Here is a 23,714-nt window from a genome sequence, read left to right on the forward strand (position 1 = left end):
AGTAGAATAAGATAGGGAGGTAAGAGTTTATTTTGTGCCGACCAGTAACTCCATAGTATAAGTAGTAGTAGTAGTAGGAAAGGCTTTTAAGCCCCGCAAGAGTTGGTTGGGTTTTGTTCTTCTTGAACTGTTCCTCCGGGAACCAGGTCAGGTGAATCGGTTGCAGTCACTGGTCGGCACAAAGTAAACTCCTGCCGATAGGGATAAGTAGGGTAGGGGCAGGAACTGATTAGTTTAAGGTTATTGAAGTTTTGACCCATTTTCATAAAATTAATAGAGTCTGATTTCTCTGTTCTGAGTGAGTATACCAGTTGGAGCGGGCGTTGTAAAGTTAACCCCACAATTATTTACATAAAGTATGAATATCGTTGGATACTACAATAACTTAAACAGAATTGAATTCGAATGATTATTCTAAAATACTTAATTTCGAATTGTCCGTTATCGAAACTACTTGTGCTTGTTCTATAACCACAATGGCGGCTTTATAATAGAAATGCCGTGGCCATTAGCCATGTCGACTATTATTCTGGAATTGTTAAATAGTAAAGTTGTTTTAAAAACAAAATTGGTATCCGCTTTAATTGTCAAGATCGCAACCAAAGTTGACTTACAAGTACATAGGTATTGGTTCAGTACTATTCATCCGAATGTAATGGCTAATACGTCATTAGCTTTACAATGAAATAAGCTTTTAAATGGTATTATGCGCATATGTGCATGATGTACAAGAAAAGGGAAATTTGAGGTAAAATAGGGAAATGCTTCAAAAAATAACTTTTTTTGAAATTTGGTACCCTTCTGGAGCGACCCCGACTACAGTTTCCCTAACATAATCTACTTTGGAAAAACTACTCTATATGTAATGCGTGTGCCATGTTTCATTGCTATTTCTAGAATAGTTGCGAGGAAAAGATATTTCTCAATCCTGTTTGATAATACCAAATATCATATATTTATATAAATATGAAAAAGTATTATATATTTATATACCTTAGCATGCTCGGCCACGAGGATCGACAGGCGTTGAGGTTTGATTTGTGCTATATGCATGCTACGTGTCGAGAAACGGATAACTTCAACCGATCAGAACCGTGTATTTAGCTCCTATGGCTAGAGTCGAGCGTGATTACAATATAAGCCCTTTGATTGCCACAGAACTAATCTGATTTTCACGAAGCTTTGCTCCCTTGTAAACAATGCAGACTGCAGTGCACAAATGTTGCCAACTAATTAAACAAAAAATGTTATATGCAATTTTCTGCTAAGAAATAAATAAACAAACTGAAGGGGGAGAAACAATGAGATCAAAAATAAAATGGCATGGGCTTGTGATAAGAGAATCAGGAACCATTTTCTCTCTTTTGTAGTGACGTACGCATTGCTCTCCTGAATATTTGAACTACTATATAAACGCATACACGCATCAGGAGAAAGAAGGGCAGAACGTTGAATTTCTTCTACCAGTGTAAATTACAACTAAAACTTACTATCCCCACTCCTAACGTTTTCTCTAGTTGAGAATCTACCTAAAATGTTAGGATTCAGAGCCACTATTACATGATGACTTACTATTCCACTAGCAGATCTATGGTTGGATGGATGGATTAAAGTTTATAGTTCCCTTCAACAACAAGGTTCTATAAGATTTGGACCTACAGCCGAACGAGTGATCCGAACTACATGAACTTCCTCCGTAAATCGAACGCGGGTCTCCCGCCCGACGACGAGTACGCGGATCATATAGGAACTGCACATGTTTCTAATTATCAGATCTAGAAACATGTGCAGTTGTACTCACGACTTCTATTCAAAATTGAGCTCTTGGAGGGCCGCGGTGGCTCAGTGGTAAAGCGTTCACTTCTGGCACATGGGGTTCCTGGTTCGATCCCAGTTAGCGCCAAGTGAACCTTGTGGTAGACAAACACCGTGTGCGTGGGTTTCCTCTGGGTCCTTCAGTTTCCTCCCACTTTCTTCATTCCAACATTTAATTCATGTTTTCATCATCACCGTCTCCTTTAGCCTCGCCTGCATAATCGTGGAACGTAAAACTCGAAAAATTTCATTTCATTTCATTTCAAAATTGAGCTCCTTGTACGTTTCCATTATAGGCGAGCGAGTGTTTGGAACAAGCAATTGTTCATTCTGCAAGAACTTGAAAACTACTGAGTTTACTTATTTATTGAATAGAGAATTTATTATTTTATTTCTTTTGTTATATGTAATAAAATACCTATAAAATATATTTTGAATCCTCGTGACATCCTTTCATTTGATATCTAACAGAAAAGTTACGCCATAAACTAATATCAGTCATGAGAGTATGAAGACTCTATCGACATCTTATTCAACAAATTCCAAGAAACTTTTTAGATTCTACATAGGAACAAAGACACATTATTTAACATGCACATAGTACCTCCTCTTAATTTCACTGAAGACAGAAAAAAATAAGACTCAAAAGTTATGAACATTCCTATCCAATATTATAAAAATTCTTAAATGTTGAAGATTCCTTTGTACATTATTTCATTTCTGGCACCGAATATTCGGTCTTTTAAATGGTCATTTATTCTGATCGCATTTTAAAAAGATGATATACAAGTTATAACTGAAAAAATTAGCCTCATATTACTTCGTAGTGAATCACTAAAACAGGTTTTATCCTTGTTAACTTCTCTCTATCCCCCTCATACACACACACACACACATACACTCTCTCTCTCTCTCTCTCTCTCTTTTTTTTTTTTTTAATTGACTATTTCCTCATCTCTAATGAAAGGTCAAACAAAGATCTGAAATATTATAAGGAACTTATTATCTGCAATAAGAACAGCGAGTTCACTTGATTTCTCTTTTTCACTTTCTTAGTTCATTTTCATGAAATGACAACTGTTTGACAACCATTCTTTGTGAAAAACTGAAAAATAACTATGAGTTAGCAACATTGAAAATGAAACTAATAACTGTTTATTCTTTCATGAGCAAATAGTACACAACAAATGCAATGTATTATGGTAATTCATGTATTCTTAAGGCACAGTAAGGACATTTAGGTTTCGACTCAAAGTATGTATCTATATGGGATCGAAATCTTGAACCAAAATCGAATTTGTAAGGGAAAATTGTTACAACAAATGGCAAAACACAAGAAGTGCGCGTCACAATTTAAAGATGTCGCCCAAAGAAGCCAGCAGGTTACTTGCTGCTCCGAGTTATTCTGTTAAACATAAACAAGGCAAACCCGTAAGTGCAGAAGAAAAGCAAATACTTTATAAAACGATATCAACGTTGTTCAATTCACTTGAAGAAAATTAAGACCTATAATAGCTAATTTTCATGTTCTCATAGAATATTTATTTACTTACTTTGTAGTACTGAAGTTAGTATTTGTATATTCGCATGCTAAGGAAGCACATCAATAAATTGAACTAAAGGGGGGAAAGTACCATCTGTTTTTCATGGATATGCTTAATGATTTAGGTAATAGATGAAAAAGAAATAATCTCCCATAATGATAAATATGCTTGCTGTTACATACCATCGCCATCTCTTTATCGTTCAGTTGATAATTTGACATAACTCATTGTAATTTCATCTATAATTACAGTTTGGAGAAAAAGAACAATGTTCAGTTGCTCTTAAAGGAGGGGGGGATTATATAGTATTGGATATTTGGCCCTATATCACGGCAATGGTGTGAGAGTATGACGAGTAATGCACATTGCAGTAGCAGAAATACATGCACGTGCTGGAGCAGAAATATTGCGGGAAACAGACGAAACAATTTCCTCTTCACCAATCAGCAAATGGTCGTGCGCGCAGTGATACAACACTAAGTTACGCGGTTTGTTTTTGAAAGGTGCAAAGGACTGTGAGAAACGCTTTATATCATATAAAATTTTCTGGATGTAGGTAAGGAAATGAGGAGAGAGAAAGGAGGGAAACACTATAATGATCATGTGTTAATATATACGCATGAACTGTGGACCTAAAGTATCGTAAAGTAAGCATGGGCGGAGTTAGGAATTGTCTACTAAGGGGGGGGGAAGACTTTTTGGTCGGTCTCGGATCTGTGGAATACTTCCTTGACGAGTGTAGATTTAATATGAGTGACTCATTTTTTTTTGTCAAAAAGTTGGGGGACAGTGCCCCCCCACGTCCCCCATCGCTCCGCTCACGAAAATAAGTGATAAAATTTCTTTCCCTTCCATATTTTTACGCTATCCCAGAACACGTGGTTTCATTTCAAGCCCAAATTTGAAGGGACACCATCATCTTATATCGTCAAACGCAAAGAATGGAAAACGTATAATATTATATCCTCTGAAGATAAGAAAAAAAAATCACTTTTGAAGCAAGCATGTAAGTTCTAGGTCAGGGTCGTACTGGCCAGGCGGGAAACCGGAAAATTTCCCGGTGGGCCCTGAACGGTGATTTTTTTTATTAGGCTCTCTGCCTCGTATCGTACGTAGCGGTATATGCACAAAATGACATACGTCACGTACTCCTAGCATATGGGAGTAACGGAACGGATACCGGTAATACCAAGGATCTTATAAAATACAGGATCTGCCCTTACAACAAAATCTTGAAGCCATACGTCACAGTTTCGCCACCCCTAATCTGCCCACTCTGCCCAATAGGATCGCAATGTTTTGAGCCAACAATCATGGTGGAAACGAAAGTAGCCAATCAGACGATGGTAGAAACGAGAGTAGCCAATCGGACGAGCCGATGCTCGGTTGCTTTTTGGCTTCACCGATTTAATAGGATGAAGATACATATGGCCAGATCCTCTATTTATAACATCCTTAGGTAATACAATCAGCTAATCCCAGACCAGTGTTGCCAGCCCATGATGTTGCGAAAATAGCCTTTCACATTTTTCGTAATTCAACCTTTGAAAGATTCCTGATTTCCCACTCTGCTTTATAATTTTGCTAATATTGAAGTATTCAGCTAAATTGAAATTTCAAATGATGCCATAACTTGAAACTAAATACTAATTTACATTTTACAGCACCATTGTTTTCCGTAGAGAAAATATACAGGGCCCGATTAAGACCATTGGGGGCCCTGGAGCTGGAAAATACAAGGGGGCCCATTAAAACTTTTATGATGGGTCCTCTCTCAACAAGTTCAAAAGGGTCCATAAATTATATAGGAGTGACTCATGTAACGTTTTTTAAACTTTAATGGTGAAAATGTTTTCAGTAATTTTTAAAAAATTTGGGAGCTCTTGGTCACTAGTGTTTCATTGGTATAAATTACAAATTGCTTCTGATTATTCATATATGTGTTTGTATATGCACCAGCGGCACCTATAAAGGGTTCATGACACAGGCAGTGGCGGCGGTTGGACGTTAAAAGTTGGTTGGGCAAGACATGATCTCAATATTTGTATATCAATGTTAGTTTTCCTGGTTGCTTCTAACATTTAGTTTGACGAAAGGTTGTATAACTATTAGGATACTGTCTTTTCCAGTTAAAATACCGTATATCGTGTTTCATATTTTATTAAGTAAATTGGCAAGAGCAACGCAAGTAGATACTAGCGCTTTTTAATCTTAAACAACGAAGGTGTAAGAAGATATTTGACTCCTTGCTCAAGAACATCTTAAAATTCTGTCTGGAAAATTGTGTGATCAGATTATTTAATAACAAATTTGCAAAACAAATAAACAGAAAGGATAATATTAATCGAATAGTAATGAAAAATGAGGCTTGTTTTACAAAAGTTACATTGAAACCGGGAATTAATGAACAACTTATATTTTTAATTCCACACATGCTATTAAATGTATGTTATTACTCTTAGAAAGACAGTAAATACTACAAGCATATGCTACAACATTCAAAGAAATACTAACTTTTGCAGCTTCCCGAAACATGTTCGTTGCCATTAGGTGCAGTTTTCACTTTCTTGGAATACATCAAAACTGAACAATACTTAGAATCCCTCCAGTTATACAAAATAATCCTAAAACATAGAATTATGTTGAATTCACTAAATTTAATTGTATATACAAAATTGTATATGTACATCCCTAAACTCGTATATTAACTGCCTTTGACGTGGGAAACCCGGGTTCGATTCCTGGCGTGAGCTCATGAGGTTCGTATTCCACGTTAATCAGTAGATCCACGTCTCATATAGCCTCACTGCTGAACAGGGTGTTAAACTTTAAAAAAATCAAATCAAAATATTCCTTACTATTAGAAAGATGAAAATACATTTTAGGAACTTTCGATTTTTGTGCAATTAAAGAACGTGAATCACAAGTTGAGAAGGACTTTTTTTTTTTTTAACGAAATGTTATCTCAATTAGTACCAAAGCGGCTGACTAACCTATTGAGCCCTTGTAAGAAGAATGAAAGTACACTCGAATTGTGACGCTCCAAGAGGTTAATTTTTGGGCCATTTTTCGTGGCAATTAAAACGCAATTCCTGTAGCTTTCTTAACTGAACGGGAAGACAACCAATACGTAATCACGGGACGGCAAATATTTTATGACACCATTTTTATCCTATGAACCATTAGTACATACAAAAACTTTATATTTCCAAATGAAACTATATACTTTAACGGGTCATTTCAAAAAAGTGGGGGGAAACTGCCCACTTTACCTCTTCTAATCGCCGCCCATGGACACAGGTATGCCATTGTTATTTTTAGAGAGAGATATGAATTAATGGAGGATGTAGAGTTGCAAGAGAAGAATGGGGGATTGAGCATTACGTCAGATCAGTTAGTGTCAGGGAAGAAATTGTTATCTAAAAAGTTTTAAATCTGCATTTTATAAGACTTTTCAGGATGCTTGATCCGAGTGACACTCCCGGACTCCTTTTAATTGTCAGGGGAGGGGAGCAGTACGTACACGTGAATGGGTCCCCAAGAAAGCACCTTCCTGGTGGGCCCCTGGGTTGCAGTACGACCCTGTTCTAGGCCATGATAATTGGTGATAACGTTTCATGTGTGCATGACACAGCGTTTGTGCCAAAAGGGTTACAAAGCCACTTTCTTTTGTCTCTGACTCCTGACTTGAGGTACTATCATAGTGTTTACCTGGCTTGTTTTGAATGAAAGAAAAAAAATCTTCTGTCAAGACGGCTGGCCTTGAAATCCTGAGTGTAATAGGGTCTATTTCCACCTTTCGAGAAATCGAAATATAAACGAGTGCAAAGTGCGGGTGGGTTTGCATGGATTTTCTTTGTGCGACAGGGGAATTCCATAGTTTCATTCCAAATGTGTGCAATAGATTATGAATGTTTAAGTGGTATTTTAAATAAGATATATGGCTTTAAATGTACGTACAAAATTTAATAAAACCTAATTTTGTTCAATAACATCCAATTTTACCAAATAAAACCTAATATTACCCAATAAAACTCACTGGGCTCGTTTTTCACAACTTTGGTTCAAGGTACAGAAATGAATATTATTATTATTATTATTATTATTATTATTATTATTATTATTATTATTATTATTATTATTATTATTATTATTATTATTATTATTATTATTATGTGTAGTGGAACTAGTAGTAGTAGCAGCAGTAGTTGTTTTTGCTTTTAATTGTGAGAAAATACTGATGAACAATTTAGAAGTATTTTGATTCTTCTTTCTCTTTTTACCAAGAAAAGAGCTAGTGTAGTTTAAATAATTTTTAACAGAGTATTAGTCGTTATTTATTAATATCTTTTTTCAGACGAACCTGAATGTACAAACAACAAGACTGATCATTCGGCTGAGGTTTGTTCGTGGCTCGCCGTTATCTGAAATACTTGAGTTTATTACTGAGACCGTAGACAGGTATGAATTTATACATAAATACATTTTTATTGGAGAGTAGTTTACTGAATGATGACATTTTTTAAAAAAAAAACATGCAATTTTTTTGAAAACTGTTTCTAATGACATTTCATCATTAAATAAATAATATATTATTAAGAACCATATTATAAGTCACCTTTCGCAAGAATCCAGAACGGGTATTTACTCTTGGGAATAAGTTACTTTTATAGCCTTTCCTCGAAAACGCCTCAAGAGCTTTCGTTCATGTTTCATAAATAAATATCCCATTAGTTGCCTTAGAATTCAGGGTGCGGCATAAGTACGCCCTTTTTTAATTACTCAAATTAATTGCACTAGTTAGATGCATAACATAAAGTACAGTAGTTTCTAAGAAATTAAGTATTGCTCCATGAAAACAACAAAACAACGTCACTCATTGAGATTAAATGACATTTTCAAAATGTCCACCTTCTTCTTCAGTACAATGTTGAACCCTACCAAGCAAAATCTCTAGAAACCTTTTGACACATTTCCAAGTTAATTTCAGAAAATTTGTCGGAAATTGCTTGTTTTAACTCAGGAATTGTTTTTGGTTTCAGGCTGTAAACAAGATATTTTAATACACCCCACACGAAAAAGTCTGGTGGTGTTAGGTCTGGTGAACTTGATGGCCATTCAATTGCTCCACGTCGTCCTATCCATCTGCCCTCAAAATGAACATTTAACCATTCTCGAATGTTTAATGCATGCTGCTGAAAGTAAATGCCATCCTGATTTTGAACTCGGAGCTAGAATTCAGTTTGTAGCATACGTAAATAATTATCTTGATTAACAGTGCCATCAAAGAATATCGGTCCTATTATTCCCATTGAAGAAATGGCAGCCCAAGCTATAACCCTTGGTAAGTTGAGAGCAATTAAAGTTATAAAGGGCGTTACTTATGCCGCACCCTATATATCATCTTTCAAAAAGATCGGAAAAGAATATCCCTGCAAGAAGCTGTTTAGATGCAGAAAACATGTAGGTCAGTGGATGAGAGGTCTTGTGAATATTGTGGATGAGGTAAAGCTCCGCATCTGATTGATTGCATATTTTGCAGCTCCATTTGTGAGACATTGTTGTGGCACGTTATCCTTGATACTTTCCTCTTGAAGAATGCCGGGTATATATTTCAAACATCTCTGGCTTTATCCATGTTGAGTGATTTCGTATTTAATCCTTTGTTGGCAGCAAGGCTGAACATATGCCTATAGGTAAAGTGAGATCAATCCATCATTGCTCTCCTATCGGGAATCGATCCCAGGATATCGTATACCAGAGGCTAGTCAGTAGATAAGTGGGGAAAATGCATCCACGTTATAGCTCCATGGTTTTGGCTTAGGTGAAAATGGGGTTTGCTGCATCGACCTTTTGAAAACGTGTGGCCCCGCGTAGCGTAGTCGCTAACGCTCTCGCCTTCTGTATGAGCGGTCCCGGGTTCGAGTCCCGGTAAACGCTCTCCTGAGACCCCCCTGGTTCGAATTTTGACAAAAACATTTAACTCTAGTCTGGAGCCTGGACCAAGGTATTTATGACTAAAATTTGGTAACTCTCGGTCAATTTGTCTGGTTCCCAAGCCGGCTCTGGTAAACGCTCCCCCTGAGACCCTCTGGTTCGAAATTTGAAAAAAAGGGCTTCGTCTTGATCTGGGGCCTGGGCCAAGGTACCCCTGGCCAAAATTTGGTAACTCTCGGTCCACTCGTCTGGTCCCCAGGCCACACACAGACAGACAGACAAACACACAAACAAACTATTTTATTTATATTAGATTAGATGTGACCACACAAATAGGAGCAGTTGATGGAGAAATGATCCCAATGAATTCCTTCAAACTGGAAGCATTTCATGTCAATGGAATAATAATAATAATAATAATAATAATAATAACACGGATAGTAAACAATCTTTGAAAAAGATAAAATTCGTTGGGTTAAGTTCTGACCCCTTAATCCCCTATTCTACAACTGCTTCAAGTTCGAAAATGTTATTATTCCCCTTGTTTATATTCATTTTTAATATTCCCGCGCAAATATCAGCTTGCGTCTGTCTCTTCACTTCTCTCATTTTCATACCTTCATTTTCATTGTTGTGATTAACCCGATTGTGTAGAACAGCGTGATTAACTAAGCAAATTCATCACCATCAAAACGCTGAATACATATTTCAGACTTTGACTGTTTCTGATTTTGAAAACGCTCCTGCGTACACTGTAAGTCATTACTCGGCATTTTGTATATCACATCATCATTAACAAATCATATGCAACAACTTTGTTTAAGTAATAAGTAAAAATTTGTTGTGACACTTATTGAAACGTTTGGTTTGCGAGCGGAGTGGGAAAGAAAATTTTTAAGAAATCTATTTCTTTGCAAACCGATAACAATATTGATGTAATAGGGCTCCAATACTTTTTCTAGGCGACGACGCCTGATTTCCAACACTTCATGCTCGATCGACGCCCTTTTGCTATTAGCGTCCGGGGCGACGATCCCACTAGCCCCACCCCACTTATAGCTATGGCTCTGATGACAACAAATGCTATGATTACAAACTAAAAACTACAGAGAGAAAAAAAAGAAAGAAACTATGTCCTTGAAAACAAAATGATGCAACTTGTTCTTCTCCATTTTTGATTATAAAATAAAAGACTAGCAAATACAATATAGATTATATTATGTTTTCAGTGACTGCAAATAAATGTTAATTACTACTTGTAATTTGTTAAATTACAGGTCGGCTTTAGTACCGTATCAACCAAGGCATTTTCTTCCTCCCGAGGGAAGAAGACGAAGGCGTAAGTAGATAATTACTTCTCGTCTTTATATATTTTATAGTGCTCCTTACCTGAACCACTTTGCAAAAAGGTTTTAGTTACCATGGTAGAAAATTGTTTTTCGCAATGGACTGAAGCCCTCCTTGCACGTAAATTATAGACGAAGCCCTATATGTTTATAATTTTATGTCTTTGTTAACACAAAATTGTGTTAAGACATTTTTTGCCCAGTTAAAAATCTATAGTAAGCATACAAAACGTAACTCCAAATGGAAATAATGATACGTTTATTGACCACATTAATTTACTAAACACAGGGTGCAAGGATTATTCTTCCCAAATTAAAAAGAAAACAGCATCAATCGTCTTGGACTTCTGGGTCGATCTGCTCAACTGGAGGCCAATTCATGATCTCTTCGTAGAAGTGTTTGTGCTCATCGGGAACATAAAGCAGAAGTTTGCTGACGTCACTGATTTTGGCACTCTTGATGGGAAATTTACTGGCGGCATAAGCTTCAGGTGTTCACAATGTTGATCTTTGCACATTTTGAATGAAAAATGAAATGAAATGAAATTTCTGAGTTTTACGTCCCACGGTTATGCCGGTTAGGCTAAAGGAGACGGTGATGATGAGAGATGAATGAAATGGTGGAATGAAGAAAGTGGGAGGAAACGGGAGAACCCCGAGAAAACCCACGCACACGGTGTCCACCACAAAGTTCACTTGGCGGGAGCAGGGTTTGAACCCAGGACCCCAAGCACCAGAGGTGAACGCTCTACCACTGAGCCACCGAGGCCCCTCACATTTTGAATGAGTGTGTCACTAATGTCAATGGTTTCACTTGCAAAAACTACCAAAGTTCTCTTCATAAGTAGACAACTGCAGTTAATTTTAGGTTAAATAAGTTAGTTGTGATACAGTTAGGTTAGGAATCTAAGAACATTATAATATGTTAGGGCTACCATACGTAATGGCTTTCCCGGTAATGTCCTCGTTTCGGACCCTTTAATTTGTATGGTAGCGTATAATTTGTATCTGGGCGGGTTTTCCATGTAGATAAAAATTACATTCGATTCAACAGACATTTGTGTGCCTGTCCTTCCGTTTGTCTCTACTCGACAACAATCAAATAAATTTATCTGATTTTAATGAAACTAAACCAGGACCCTTTCTCCAACTTTAGCATATCTGTCTATTATTTGGCGCTGAAATTCCTCAAGAATCAAGGAGTAAATGCAACCCCATCTAGCAAACTTGATTCGATTTTTGCGTAATGTGATACATTTTCTTTAAGGCTTCTCGATTCCTCACTGCTTGTGGCTAAAATCGGTCGAGGACATGGACAAATTCGCCCTTGCAGAAGCGAGTGAAAGTTATTTTTTTTTTTAACCGCTTAACGGTTTTACCCGAATTATTACGTTCAAGGGTAATATGTAAATCTTGATTATCCCGAGTTATTGCGCTGAAACTATATTTTTCCGTTCGAATCTGTATTTAAGCGAAATGTTTCGTTTTGAGAAGAAAAGGTGCAGGCAGCAAATCTTAACAAGCAAATTAACCGTCTTTTGTTTTGGTTTATTGACTTTTACACCAGGCGGCAGTGTATTACTCCTGCAGTGCCCGAAATATTTCGGGATAATCCCGATTGAATGTTTCCATGTTTTAAATAGCCTCAACTTATAAGACGATAGACATTTTGCCATGATTCTGTTTATGACTTAGCAGATAAAGCTTTTGTTTAAATAAAACATATTTTTTTCAGCACGCAAATTCATTTAATCTTACAATTATTTTATTTTCAATTGTGCCCGAAAAAACTCTGGATAATCCAGAAGTAATATTTTGAGGGGTTATAACTTTCGAAATTTGGTTCTGAATGACAATTAAAATAGATCTTGTTAGCACGCATTTATGATAGATTTAAAATATGAAATAAAATAATATGACCTCTGTGGGACGTTTCTCTAAAATAAATTCAACCGTTAAGCGGTTAAATTAAAAAAAAAACACACATTATGTACAGTCTTATTTAAAGAAAATGGCAAGTACCATGGTTACGGAAAGGAAGTGATGACATGAATGTTTCAGTCAATGCCAGACATCTTTTTCAGAAGATTTCTTTTCTCGAAAACTGAGATCCACACAGTTCGATGAATGCTTAAGAATTTTTATTGTTACTGTAATGCAATGTTCGAAATGAAAACAAAAAGCAGAGGTGGTATGTTTTATTATGATTTTGACTCAACATACCGGCTATTTAAATATTGTCTTGATCATTAAAAAAAACAGATACGGTATGTCCTCATTACTGAAAAACCAGAGGCGGTACGGCATACCACCGCATACCGTCTCACTTCGACCTCTGCTGTAGTGGTTTGAAGATAAGTGAGGATTATCTTGTATAGTTGACAACTATCACCAAGAAATATAGAAATAATGGCGGTATTAAATTACGAAGATCACGTGTCTAGAATTGCTTACGGGTTGCAGCATTATCATTTATACAGATTGGATCATTTATCTTGAGACATCCCTGTCACTTTTGAACTAGTACGTAAAATTCAATGAAATTATGTAAACCATCCATAGGAAGCATTGTTTTATGTACTTTGCAATACCACCCGTTAACAATGTTGCCAACTCAACAGAAAGTTAGATTATTTTAAATTAATTAATATATAAATGTGGTCTAAAGCTTTTGCGGGGGGTGTACAGATTCAGTAAGAGGATAAATCATATTAAAATTAGTAAAATCACCTCTAAAATTACAGAAAAGTTTGGGAGTATTGGATTAGTTTGTGTTGGATAACATTGTTTCCGTAGGTATTCTCGGGGTTCCCCTGTTTCCTCCCACATTTTCATTCACCTCTATTTCATGTTGTAATAATTCATTTTCATCAATCATCTCTCTCCTTTGATCTGACGTAAAATTGGAACTCCCAAATATCTCACCGTCAGTCTAGAGTCTATGAAAACATTTGAACAAAGCTCGGACTTCCAAAAGTTTCGAAGATCTGGTAAACGGTGAAGATAGTTTAACCTCCTTTCTCCCCTCAGGGGCCGCATTTGGCAAATCCTTATTTTATAACCATCTTATACATCAAGGAAAACATTTGTACATACATCTCAGGCTCAAGAGTTTTGAAACCTGGGATAACTGATTGTATTAGCAGCACTGATTTGTTATTATGGAATCATGGTGGTGCATGAGTACATTATCAGACCTCACTCGTGACTAGGCGGTTAGTAGACACGCCTTTGACGTGGGAGACCCGGGTTGGATCCCGGCAGGAGCTCATGCGGTTCCAGGCTAAGCTGTAAGTTTATGCCTAATATAGTTTCGCTGCTGAATGGAACGCTAAAATCAAATTAAATTGTGTACGTTATCGCTCAGGTGTGAGACAAATAGATATATTCATTTCATATTATCTTTGTATTTAGTACATCATACACAGCAAAAAGGGATAGCGTTAATACAACTCAATTCTTCCCAGGCCATTGGTTCCAGCATGACTACCCCTTTAGCGTGTTACTTCAACATCAAGAACTTCCGGTGTTATGGTTAACACAGGCTTAATGTTACCGGTTTGAGACCGAGTGAAGCGATAATGCGATAACACCGCGGCAGTGTTGACGGACGAGGTCAATGAATGAAGGAACATAGAAATAGGAGCAACGCCACGGTTTTCTTTCAATATATTCCTTGTGTTGTTGGTGATACCCCATCTAGCATGATGAACATAAGCTATTGAGGAGCTAATATTGACAGCTGTATTATTGGTCAGTGATAAGCCAAAATCACCTGAGAGTCAAACAGATAAAGGTCAGTGTGTACCTTATCTTGCAAGGATATGATAAATTTCTAAGCAAGCTAGGGATGAGCACGAGGTTCTCCAGTTTCCTCCCACTTTTCCATTCCATCATTTTATTTATTCTCATCATCATCGTCTCCTTTAGCCTACGCGGCATAACCGTGGAACGTAAAAATGAAAGATTTCATTTCATTTATTGAAACTAATGCCTTGTCTCGAAAAATGAATATATTCTTTTGAAAGAACTATGCCTCATTTCGAAACTCGTGAAGAAATCTCTGTCTCGTCTCCTGGGCAATCCTATAAGTAACTAACATTGAGAATTGTACGTATTAGTTTTGTTTTCTGCTATGAGCAAAGCTTTACTCAATATATTTATTTGACATTTATACCAAGCAACGAATAATGTGCATTTTCTGTAATATTTCACAAAAGTAGTTTTCTGAGCGTGTTAAATTTTTGCTATCAAGGTAACCAAGAAAGTTCTATCGCTTTTTCATCCACCAACTTCGAACATCGATATGTCACCTAAGACGTACCTAGAAGATCAAAAATAGTCCCCATCATCATCGACGACTTTCTGCTAACGTTCTGGAAGCCCATGGATTCCATCGCCGTAGAGCTTCGCTTGACGTGAAGCGAAGAAGGTATCAAGTGCATTTTGGCACCTCTACTAGGGATTTGAACTGGCGTCTTTTAATATAATTATCCAAGGAATGGAACAAGTGATAATCGGACGGTGTAATGTTCGGGGAGTATGGCGGATATAATAGTGTTTCTTATCAAAGGCGTACGATGGTGTCCCGGGTCATCCTAGCCATGTGGGGCTTAACGTTCTCCTGTAACAGAAGGACAACTTTGCGATTGAGAAGTGCTGGCTCCAGAGTTGTGAGTTTTTCTTGAACACGGCTCAACTGCTGACAGTACACAATTGCATTCATGCTCTGACCAGCTGGTAGCAGTTCCCGATGTACGATGCCACGAGCAGTCCACCAAACATACAGGAGGACCTTCTGGTGTAGTGCTGGTTTTAGTTGTTTTGGAACAGGTTCATGGGATGCTAATCAATCATGACGGCGCCGTGGAGCTTCATACAGGACCCACGTCTCATCACATGTCAACACCCTGTCCATAAATGGCTCCTTTCTCAGACGAAACAACAAAGAAACACAGATGTTTGCTCGCGTTGCCTTCTGACCCGGTGTCAAATCATGTGGGACCCATTGACCCAACTTGTAGTGCTTCCCATGTTGATGGAGGTGCTGCCGAATGGTTTCTCCACTCACACTGAATTGTAGTCCCAGTTCCTCACATGTTTGTCTACTGTTCGCCTCAGTTGCTGCCTGAAGATTATTTTCTACATGTGTTGATCTTCTGGCACGTGGTGCGTCTTCGAGTGTTTCGTCACGGTTCTTAAACTTGTTAAACCACTGCTGCACTGTCTGCGTGGTCACGACACCCTCACGAAAGGCCTGGCATATCTTACGCCCCGTTTCAGTGGCGTTTGACCCCAGTTTGCCCTTATGACGCTCTGTGGAGATCCCAAGTTTACTCTGTCCTTACGCAAGTTCACGGTGTAATTGAACTGCCACAACCAGGTAGTATGTTGGATATACCCACACCAACAACTGACCTTCGTCTTATCTCCATTCGCATTTAACTCACGGTGGGTCAATGGAACATAGACCTCCACAAAACGGACATAACTTTGTTGGTTATCTTTATACAATTAACAATATCTTAAGTGCTAATATTTGTTTTCGATGTTCTCATAGTTGCTATCAACGTATTTTAATCTTGAAAGACTCTTTAAAATGGCGATAAGCCAAGAACAGTTGCCAGGTCTTATACCCTTACTTACCGATAGCCTGCTTAATTAAGTTATCTACAATTTTAATATAAACTAAAAGTTTATCTTCTTTCTTCTTTTCAGCATCTTCAGTCGTTGATGACGACCAAAAGCCGTGCTGCTCTCGCGATCTGCCAGAGATGTCGAACGTACAGCATAGATCAGGTAATTCTGGTTCTTAAATATTACATTAGTGTTTCATAAACTGGGTCCTCGAGCCTTCCTCTTAGATTGAACATTAATTCAAAAATAAATAAAATTCAAGTGAATGCGTATCACATACGATAGGTGACCGGACCAAGGGCGCCCATCAGGGGGGCAAGGTAGGGCGCTCGCCCCCCTCCCCTAAGAGAAAATCGTACTTGGGAATATCGAAAACCCAATAGAATTTTTACATTAGTTGTAGCAAAATTTGAAACTATATTTGAAACCTCGCTTATATTTGCCCCCCCTGGAAATCACAACATGAGCCCTTGGACAGGACTATACGAATAATTGAAGTGAGAGCAGTGACCTTTTTCCATTCCACTCAATGGGCACCTGTGTGTAAGTCTCTCCGTCTATATCATAAAACCGATTATATTTTAATATTTTATTGCTAATAAAACTCCAACTGACCAAAGTAGTATGTATATTTTAAGATTATATATCTGTGTTACACAGCCGAAACTGTAACACACACATGCTGTATATACTCTTAAAAAGCTACGGTAAAATTATCTACATGAATGAATTTCCTAGAAAATTGTACATGAATTTGATGTATCACTTGCACTTATTCCCATTTAAAAAAACGAAACTGGAATCCAAAATGGTGGATCCAAGATGGCGACTTGGGTGAGTAACACGTGTCAGGGAAGCAGTACTTGATCCAATTTGTTTTGCATATACCCACATTCATGTCCAGTTACATCTAAAGAAACTAAAAGCAATTTTGTGTCCGATCGTTATAGTAGTGTGTGATTGAATTCCAAATATATGAATGCCCATAAATATGCAAATAACCCGTATGTGCCGCTAAAATTAGTACAATACACATTGGGGTGCGGAGGACTTTACATTTGAATCAATTTTACACGAATCCCGAGGGGATACCTTGTGAGACCAAACTCTTCCCGTTATATTACAAACATTCGCTGGGTTGTTGAGGCCATTCATAGTATTTTTGAACAAGTAGTCTTCTACGTCACCAACTGAACAACAAGTTCTTTCCTGAAGTTGGATTGTTATGTCGGATAGCTTCTTATTTGGTTATTGTCTTAATCCTGACGATTGCCTCGACGAGGAAGTTCAACAAATGGAACGACAGCGCATCGTAGAGAACACATTAGGATTAGAAGCAGAAGAGCACAGTTGGGACAGCTGTACACTCTTTTTCGCAAGAATCACATCTGTAGACATCCTGGATTTCCCGGAGTTGACAGAAAGAGACCTAAAAAAGTCTTTTTACAGGTTCCTATCAGTTGTCTCAGGCAATTTCCTACTTGGCCGAAATGATGAACGAGAGCTTCTTTCGTGGCTAAGCGGTTAGCGTACGCCTCTTTGGCGTGAGAGATCTGAATTCGATTCCAGGCGGGAGTTCATGTGACTAGGATCCCACGTTAATCAGCAGGTGAACGTCTCATATAGCCTCGCTGCTGAAAGAGACGTTAAACTCAAAATTAACTCAACTCATGCAATGATAAATGAAGATGAAGCATCAACCTCCATTTCCTGAGTTTCGAGGTATGACCTCGACATATTAGTAGGAAGACATACAGATGTTATATTGATTTTGTTCCCATTACAATAGGGTATTCGGGTCTAAAGCCGTATAATTGTGAATGTGCATATGGAAATCGAACAGTTTGTTGTTGTTCATATGTTGTTAAAAAATTTATTGCCTTTCACGTGCTCAATACTTTACTACGATTGTTCGGCCTACAGAAATTTTAAGTAAATTGTGAGTTACTGGTCTTGTCATTCCAGTAATAAACGCACATAGTGATTAAGATTGAAGGTTCCACATACTGTGTCCTTCGTTTTCCTTGTAATGTTTTCTAATACAGGAAAGACATTGCAGAAACACTTTGAATATTTTAGTATTATCATCATCTTGTGCACTATAATATTTTGTACATTATGTATGTAGGGATAATCAAAAACGTTGTTTCCTGTAAATCATGATTTAAAATATTGGTATTCTACTAAAGCAGATTGAAAATCAGTGGCACTCGTGCTTTCATCCTGTTTCTGGAAGAGGTACAATTATGAGAGTTATATTCCCACGTAGAACTTCACTTTAGACCATCTTTGACTTCTGACAGTATTCGTGCTGGCCAAAACATTTATGGCGTAACATGGATTGCACATCTTCTAGGCATGTCCGACTTTGATTTTCCTTTTTTTACACCATGTTGCACCACGAGTATCAAACCATGATCAAAATATATTATAAGTGAGTTGGTGCTGCTTCTATGGTGGGAAATAAAAGGTGGTCCCTCAAACATAAAGCAAAAATATTTAAATTTAAATTTTTTCAACGCTTTTTGCTAGAAATTTGAAGGGCGAAATACATTGTTTCTAGTTTTCGATAAAGCCCTTCATGCCAAGTATATTTATATTTTGTTTCACCCTCGTAACTTAATTCGTTTCCGAGATATAAAGAATTTTTTATTTACAAATTTTTAACAATAACTACGAAATTCGAAGGAATTTGAAGTTGAATCTCTGGCTAACGTTATCTTTGGATATGAGATACCTTTGGTGTAAGTATCACAGCAATCCGTGTAAGGTCACTTTTCACCACCTTATCCGGATACACCCTTTTAATTTTCTCCACGTCAAAGCCTCCCTCGTCAGAGGCAATGTTTCTTTCTGCTTAGTAAGTAGTAGGCCTACTATTATCTGAAATGTATTTTCCTGTTCTTTCCACTGATTTATTATTATTTAAATATCTAGGAGAATCATCGCTTAGACCTTTCCGTAGTGAGCCCAATAACGCTCATTTTCATCAGAGCAAAAACTCCTGGGCGAATGGATTTAAAGGCAAAGGGAAAGGCAAAGGTAAAAGCGTACATTCGGCAGCTAAAACATCTGGTACATTCTCTGGATCCAACATGAACAACTGTTCGTGGTCTAAAGGTGGCTCCACTGCTTCAGGTAATCAAAGTAGCTCAGGTGGATTTTCTGGAACTGGCCGAAAAGACTTCAGTTATACTGAAAGATCGTGGGGTGGAACAACTGCCCAGCGAACAGGTAAGCCTTTTTCTGTATTGGTCCTAACCATTGTATTACATATGTTTCTAATTAGTAAGTAGTAATACTATATACTTCAAGTCTTGCTGTGTATTAAATTTTATTATTATTATTATTATTATTATTATTATTATTATTATTATTATTATTATTATTTAATACTCGTACATGCATATAGGATCGAATTACTGAATTATTCGAATGGACAGATGGGGCTTTCAAAACACTTTTAATCCACTCCTATTTACCATTAATTTCTGATAAAATTAATTACTTAAAACTTTATAAATTATACCATTCAATACTAGGCCGATTAGAAGCACTATTATAATTTAATAACAGCAGCACATTGTAAAACACACGTCAATGTCATTATGGGCTAATTGTCTTCTTTTAGCACAATTGATTTTCTTTGTCTTAAGCTGGGTTGTCACTTTACAAGAATCTTGTAGCTGTCATTAAAAAAAATCTTGTAATCCGATCTTTCTATTTAGTGTTTACACATTACAACTTTCTGAAAGCAAGAAATATATCTCCACCCATCTAGCACTTCACTCTAGTGGACAAACAGTGACCCTCCTCATTAAAAACGTGTATTTTAGCGCTCTTTCCCTCCCTGTTCAAAATAATCCGTTGTTTCGGAAGCGGCGAAACTGGTTTTTCCTTTATGTCAGCGGGAGGGCGATAGCAGGTAGCAAGCAAGACGTCCCAGAAAGTTGCACATGGTTTGACTCCTTGTAAGATGAAAAAAATTGTTGTATGTCCCTTTCAAGACTATGTTTACATGGAGAAATATTGTAGAGTTACAAGATTTTTTTATGATAGGTACAAGATTCTCCTAAAGTGACAATCCAGCTTTACTTTTCCCACGAAAAGAGAATTTGAGAATCAATCCGATTAATGGATTAGAACGTACGAGGTGCATCCAGAAAGTAAGTTTCCCACGCGTCCCATAGCTAGGAAACCGTATGTTGCGGGAAGCGACTGCTTGTACGTGAGAGAGTAAGGTCCTAACATGGCGCAGGTGATACATTGGTAGCTGAACTGGCAAGTCATCGCTAATGGCAGTGTCACCATTGATCTCAACGACCGCAAAAACTATGAATTTGACACTAATATCGGTCATTTTGGATTATTTTTACATGTCTCGATATCTCCCCTCCCCGGTGACCCCCGGCCCGCAGCCGAATGAGGTGAATTTGGAAGTTAATGCGATCGGAGTTTGACAATTGATCTCAGCAACCGCGAAAACTATGCATTCAACACTAATGTCGGTCATTTTCTACTATTTTTACATGTCCCAGTAAACACCCTTCCCTGAAACCCACTTGATTGGAATTTTGAAAAAAAAAACGCTTCGTCTTGATCTGGGGCCTGGACTAAGGTACCATGACCAAACTTTGGTAAATCTCGGTTCACTTGCCTGGTCCCCAAGCTACATACATACATACAGACAGACAAACAAACTTAAACAAACTTTATATATATATATATATATATATATATATATATATATATATATATATATATATATATATATATATATATATATAGGGTAACTTCGGCAAATAACGCCACCAATTCAACATATTGTTCTGGTATTCAAGTGTTTTTATATCTAGAACCGTGCAAATTACATGGAAGATGGAGTGAACCGTCCGCTTTAATGCAATGAGAAAACAAAGATCGTACACATACAATGTCGACCACAATGCACTGAGAATCGGAGTGCGTATGAGATGGCGTTATTACCAGACGTGTCGGCAAATAACGCCACTTCTTTTACAACAACGGAAAGGTGTTGGAATCGTAACGAAATACATTTTGAACGCAACTAAACAATGTTCTTCGCAATGTGCTACCTGCTTTGCTGGTATACAAAATTCAGTCATCGTACATATCGTTAACCGGTAACTTTTGTGATGATTGCGAAACTCTTATCATAACAGCTGCAGTCATATGGAACACTACTCGTCGGAGCCAGACAACAATGCACAACCAGCATCACAAAATTTTCAGAAGCCACATTTAACAATGCTGTCAGAATTACATAAATCATGAAACCAAATTTTGCATTCAATACATTGAATCCACGTTTTAAGACCCCCTGAGAACATAGTAATATCCTCCACAGTCCCGGCGGAGCATATTTCCATCCTTCATCTTTCCAGAGGATGCTTGTTTCTTCGTGCAGAAAGAAGGGAAAGAGCCAGCTCTTGCGAATAGGTCTAACTAACTAACTAACTAACTCTATGGCCTATGGAACCCGGAGGTTCAATGCCGCGTTCACAAAAGCTATCCACTGACTTCTATCCTTAGCTAACTGCATCCAGTTTCTACTCTGTATTCCAATCTTCGCGAGATCCATCTTAATATTGTCCTCCCATCTGCGCCTAGGTCTTCCTAATGGTCGTTTTCCGATTGGTCTTCCAGTCAAGACTTTGAAAGCGTCTCTACTTTCTTCCATTCTAGCTACATGACCCGCCCATCTAAGCCTCCTAGACTTGACGACCCTAACAATGTTGGGTAAACCATATAAATTATGTAGTTCCTCGTTACAGTTATACGCGAATAGGTCTAGTTTTACCAATACTCCTCTGGCAGTAAGAGAAATCCCCCTGGGATGAGATTTGCTCCTAGTATTTTAACTGTAGGCAGGAGCTCGTGGATGGAGTGGGCACTCGGTGGTGTTGAAGGAGAGATGGAGGGTGGTCATGTGCTTGGAGGTGTTGGTGGAGGTTGCTGTTGCTCTGAGACATCATTTGGGGAAAAAGCAACATCGGGTATAGCATTTTTGTTAAAAGGATGCCCTGTAGCGCTGAAGCCTGAAACTGTGGTCTGAGGTGTTGCTGAACGGAACCATGCCTGTGAAAACAGTTTTCGAAACTGTAGCTTCCCAAGTGTTAATCCGGGATGCGTTCGTCGATAAGTGTCAACCACTTGAGAGCACTACAATTTTAACGATTTGAAGAAGCTCTTGTGGAGCGGTTGAAGTTCATGGATGCTATGTGCAGGCAAGCACAGCAGCTTAATATACATGGTCTCAGCAGCATTTAAAATAGTAATATCAAGATGACTGCGATGGCAATATACAATAAGCAGTGCTCGGCCAGGGATCCGATGTCTGTTGAAATGTTCCAGAAATGTACGGAATTCTCCCTTTGTAACATAGCCTTTAGGCGTCATTGCATAGGTGTTACTTGGAGGAAGATCATCACCAAACTATTTTTTTAAATACTTTTTCTTGTATAACACCATCGAAGGGATCTAATTTGAACCTGATACATTAGTGCACGCAATAACATTTACAGTTTCACCTTTTACGCCATGTGTGGCATTAAGTACTCACTTGCTTCCTTTCTTTGCCAAAATTTTTAGGCTACTGTTGTACGTTAGTTATAGTCCTTCATTTAATCTGCATTGTAAATAAGTTCAGGATTGTCACAAAAGGTTCATATCATCAAGTGTATTTCCCAATAGTGTATACAATTCGTTCATATAGTTCTGTTGAATCGCATGAGTTTACCATAGCTCAAATTCTCCGTCTTTCTGCACACGATATTCGAATGTCTTGCCATGAAAACATAAAACTAGATTTTTCCGGCTCTACCACTACGACAAAGAAAAACAAACTTTCAACACCAGTATTAGTTTCGATTAGCGATTAGATGGAGTGGCGTTATTTTCAGAAACAATAGATTTTGTTTTGGCCATTATTTCTATACCAAGAATAGCGGTCCTGCATATTTTATCTATATCATAATATTATGTAAGTACGGCCCTATCAACGCATACCTTTAGTAATAGTAAAATCTCACTTTTACCCAAACAATTCGCCTACCTCATTTGACACACTAAAAAATTTTCGAGCTGTTTTCTCTGCTCCGCGGTTGTCACGTCAACATTTGCTCACCAGTTTCTCTTTACTGATGCCTGGCTGACCTCTAGTCTTTGTGTCTACAAAGACAACAGCCATCACTGTTTATAGCGGAAACCTTGCGAACCACGTATTTATGTTAGCACTGTGGAAAGATTTAAATGGCGTTATTACCCGACTGGCGTTATTTGCCGAAGTTACCCTATATATATTATAACGATAAGTGGTGCCCGTTGGCTACAAGTACCCGTATATAAGCGCCATGTAATTTATGTAATTAGAAGATGAACAAAAATATTCTGTATAAATAGAATTTAATTATTG

At 37.7% G+C, this 23,714-nt stretch overlaps 1 protein-coding gene across 1 annotated transcript in view; it reads left to right on the top strand.

Moving 5' to 3' along the window:
• The window catches only part of LOC145671777 (uncharacterized), a 52,866-nt gene that overhangs the window by 22,267 nt on the left and 6,885 nt on the right, over window positions 1–23,714 (top strand). Inside the window, exons 5-8 of the mRNA XM_081740984.1 lie at window positions 7,717–7,820; window positions 10,574–10,635; window positions 16,361–16,441; window positions 19,217–19,513. Coding sequence (XP_081597110.1) covers window positions 7,717–7,820; window positions 10,574–10,635; window positions 16,361–16,441; window positions 19,217–19,513 — 544 coding nt within the window. The remainder of the gene's footprint in view (window positions 1–7,716; window positions 7,821–10,573; window positions 10,636–16,360; window positions 16,442–19,216; window positions 19,514–23,714) is intronic.

The sequence above is a fragment of the Thermobia domestica genome, chromosome 15 (genome assembly GCF_964235325.1).
Source record: "Thermobia domestica chromosome 15, izTheDome1.hap1.1, whole genome shotgun sequence".
In the NCBI taxonomy this organism is placed as follows: domain Eukaryota; kingdom Metazoa; phylum Arthropoda; class Insecta; order Zygentoma; family Lepismatidae; genus Thermobia; species Thermobia domestica.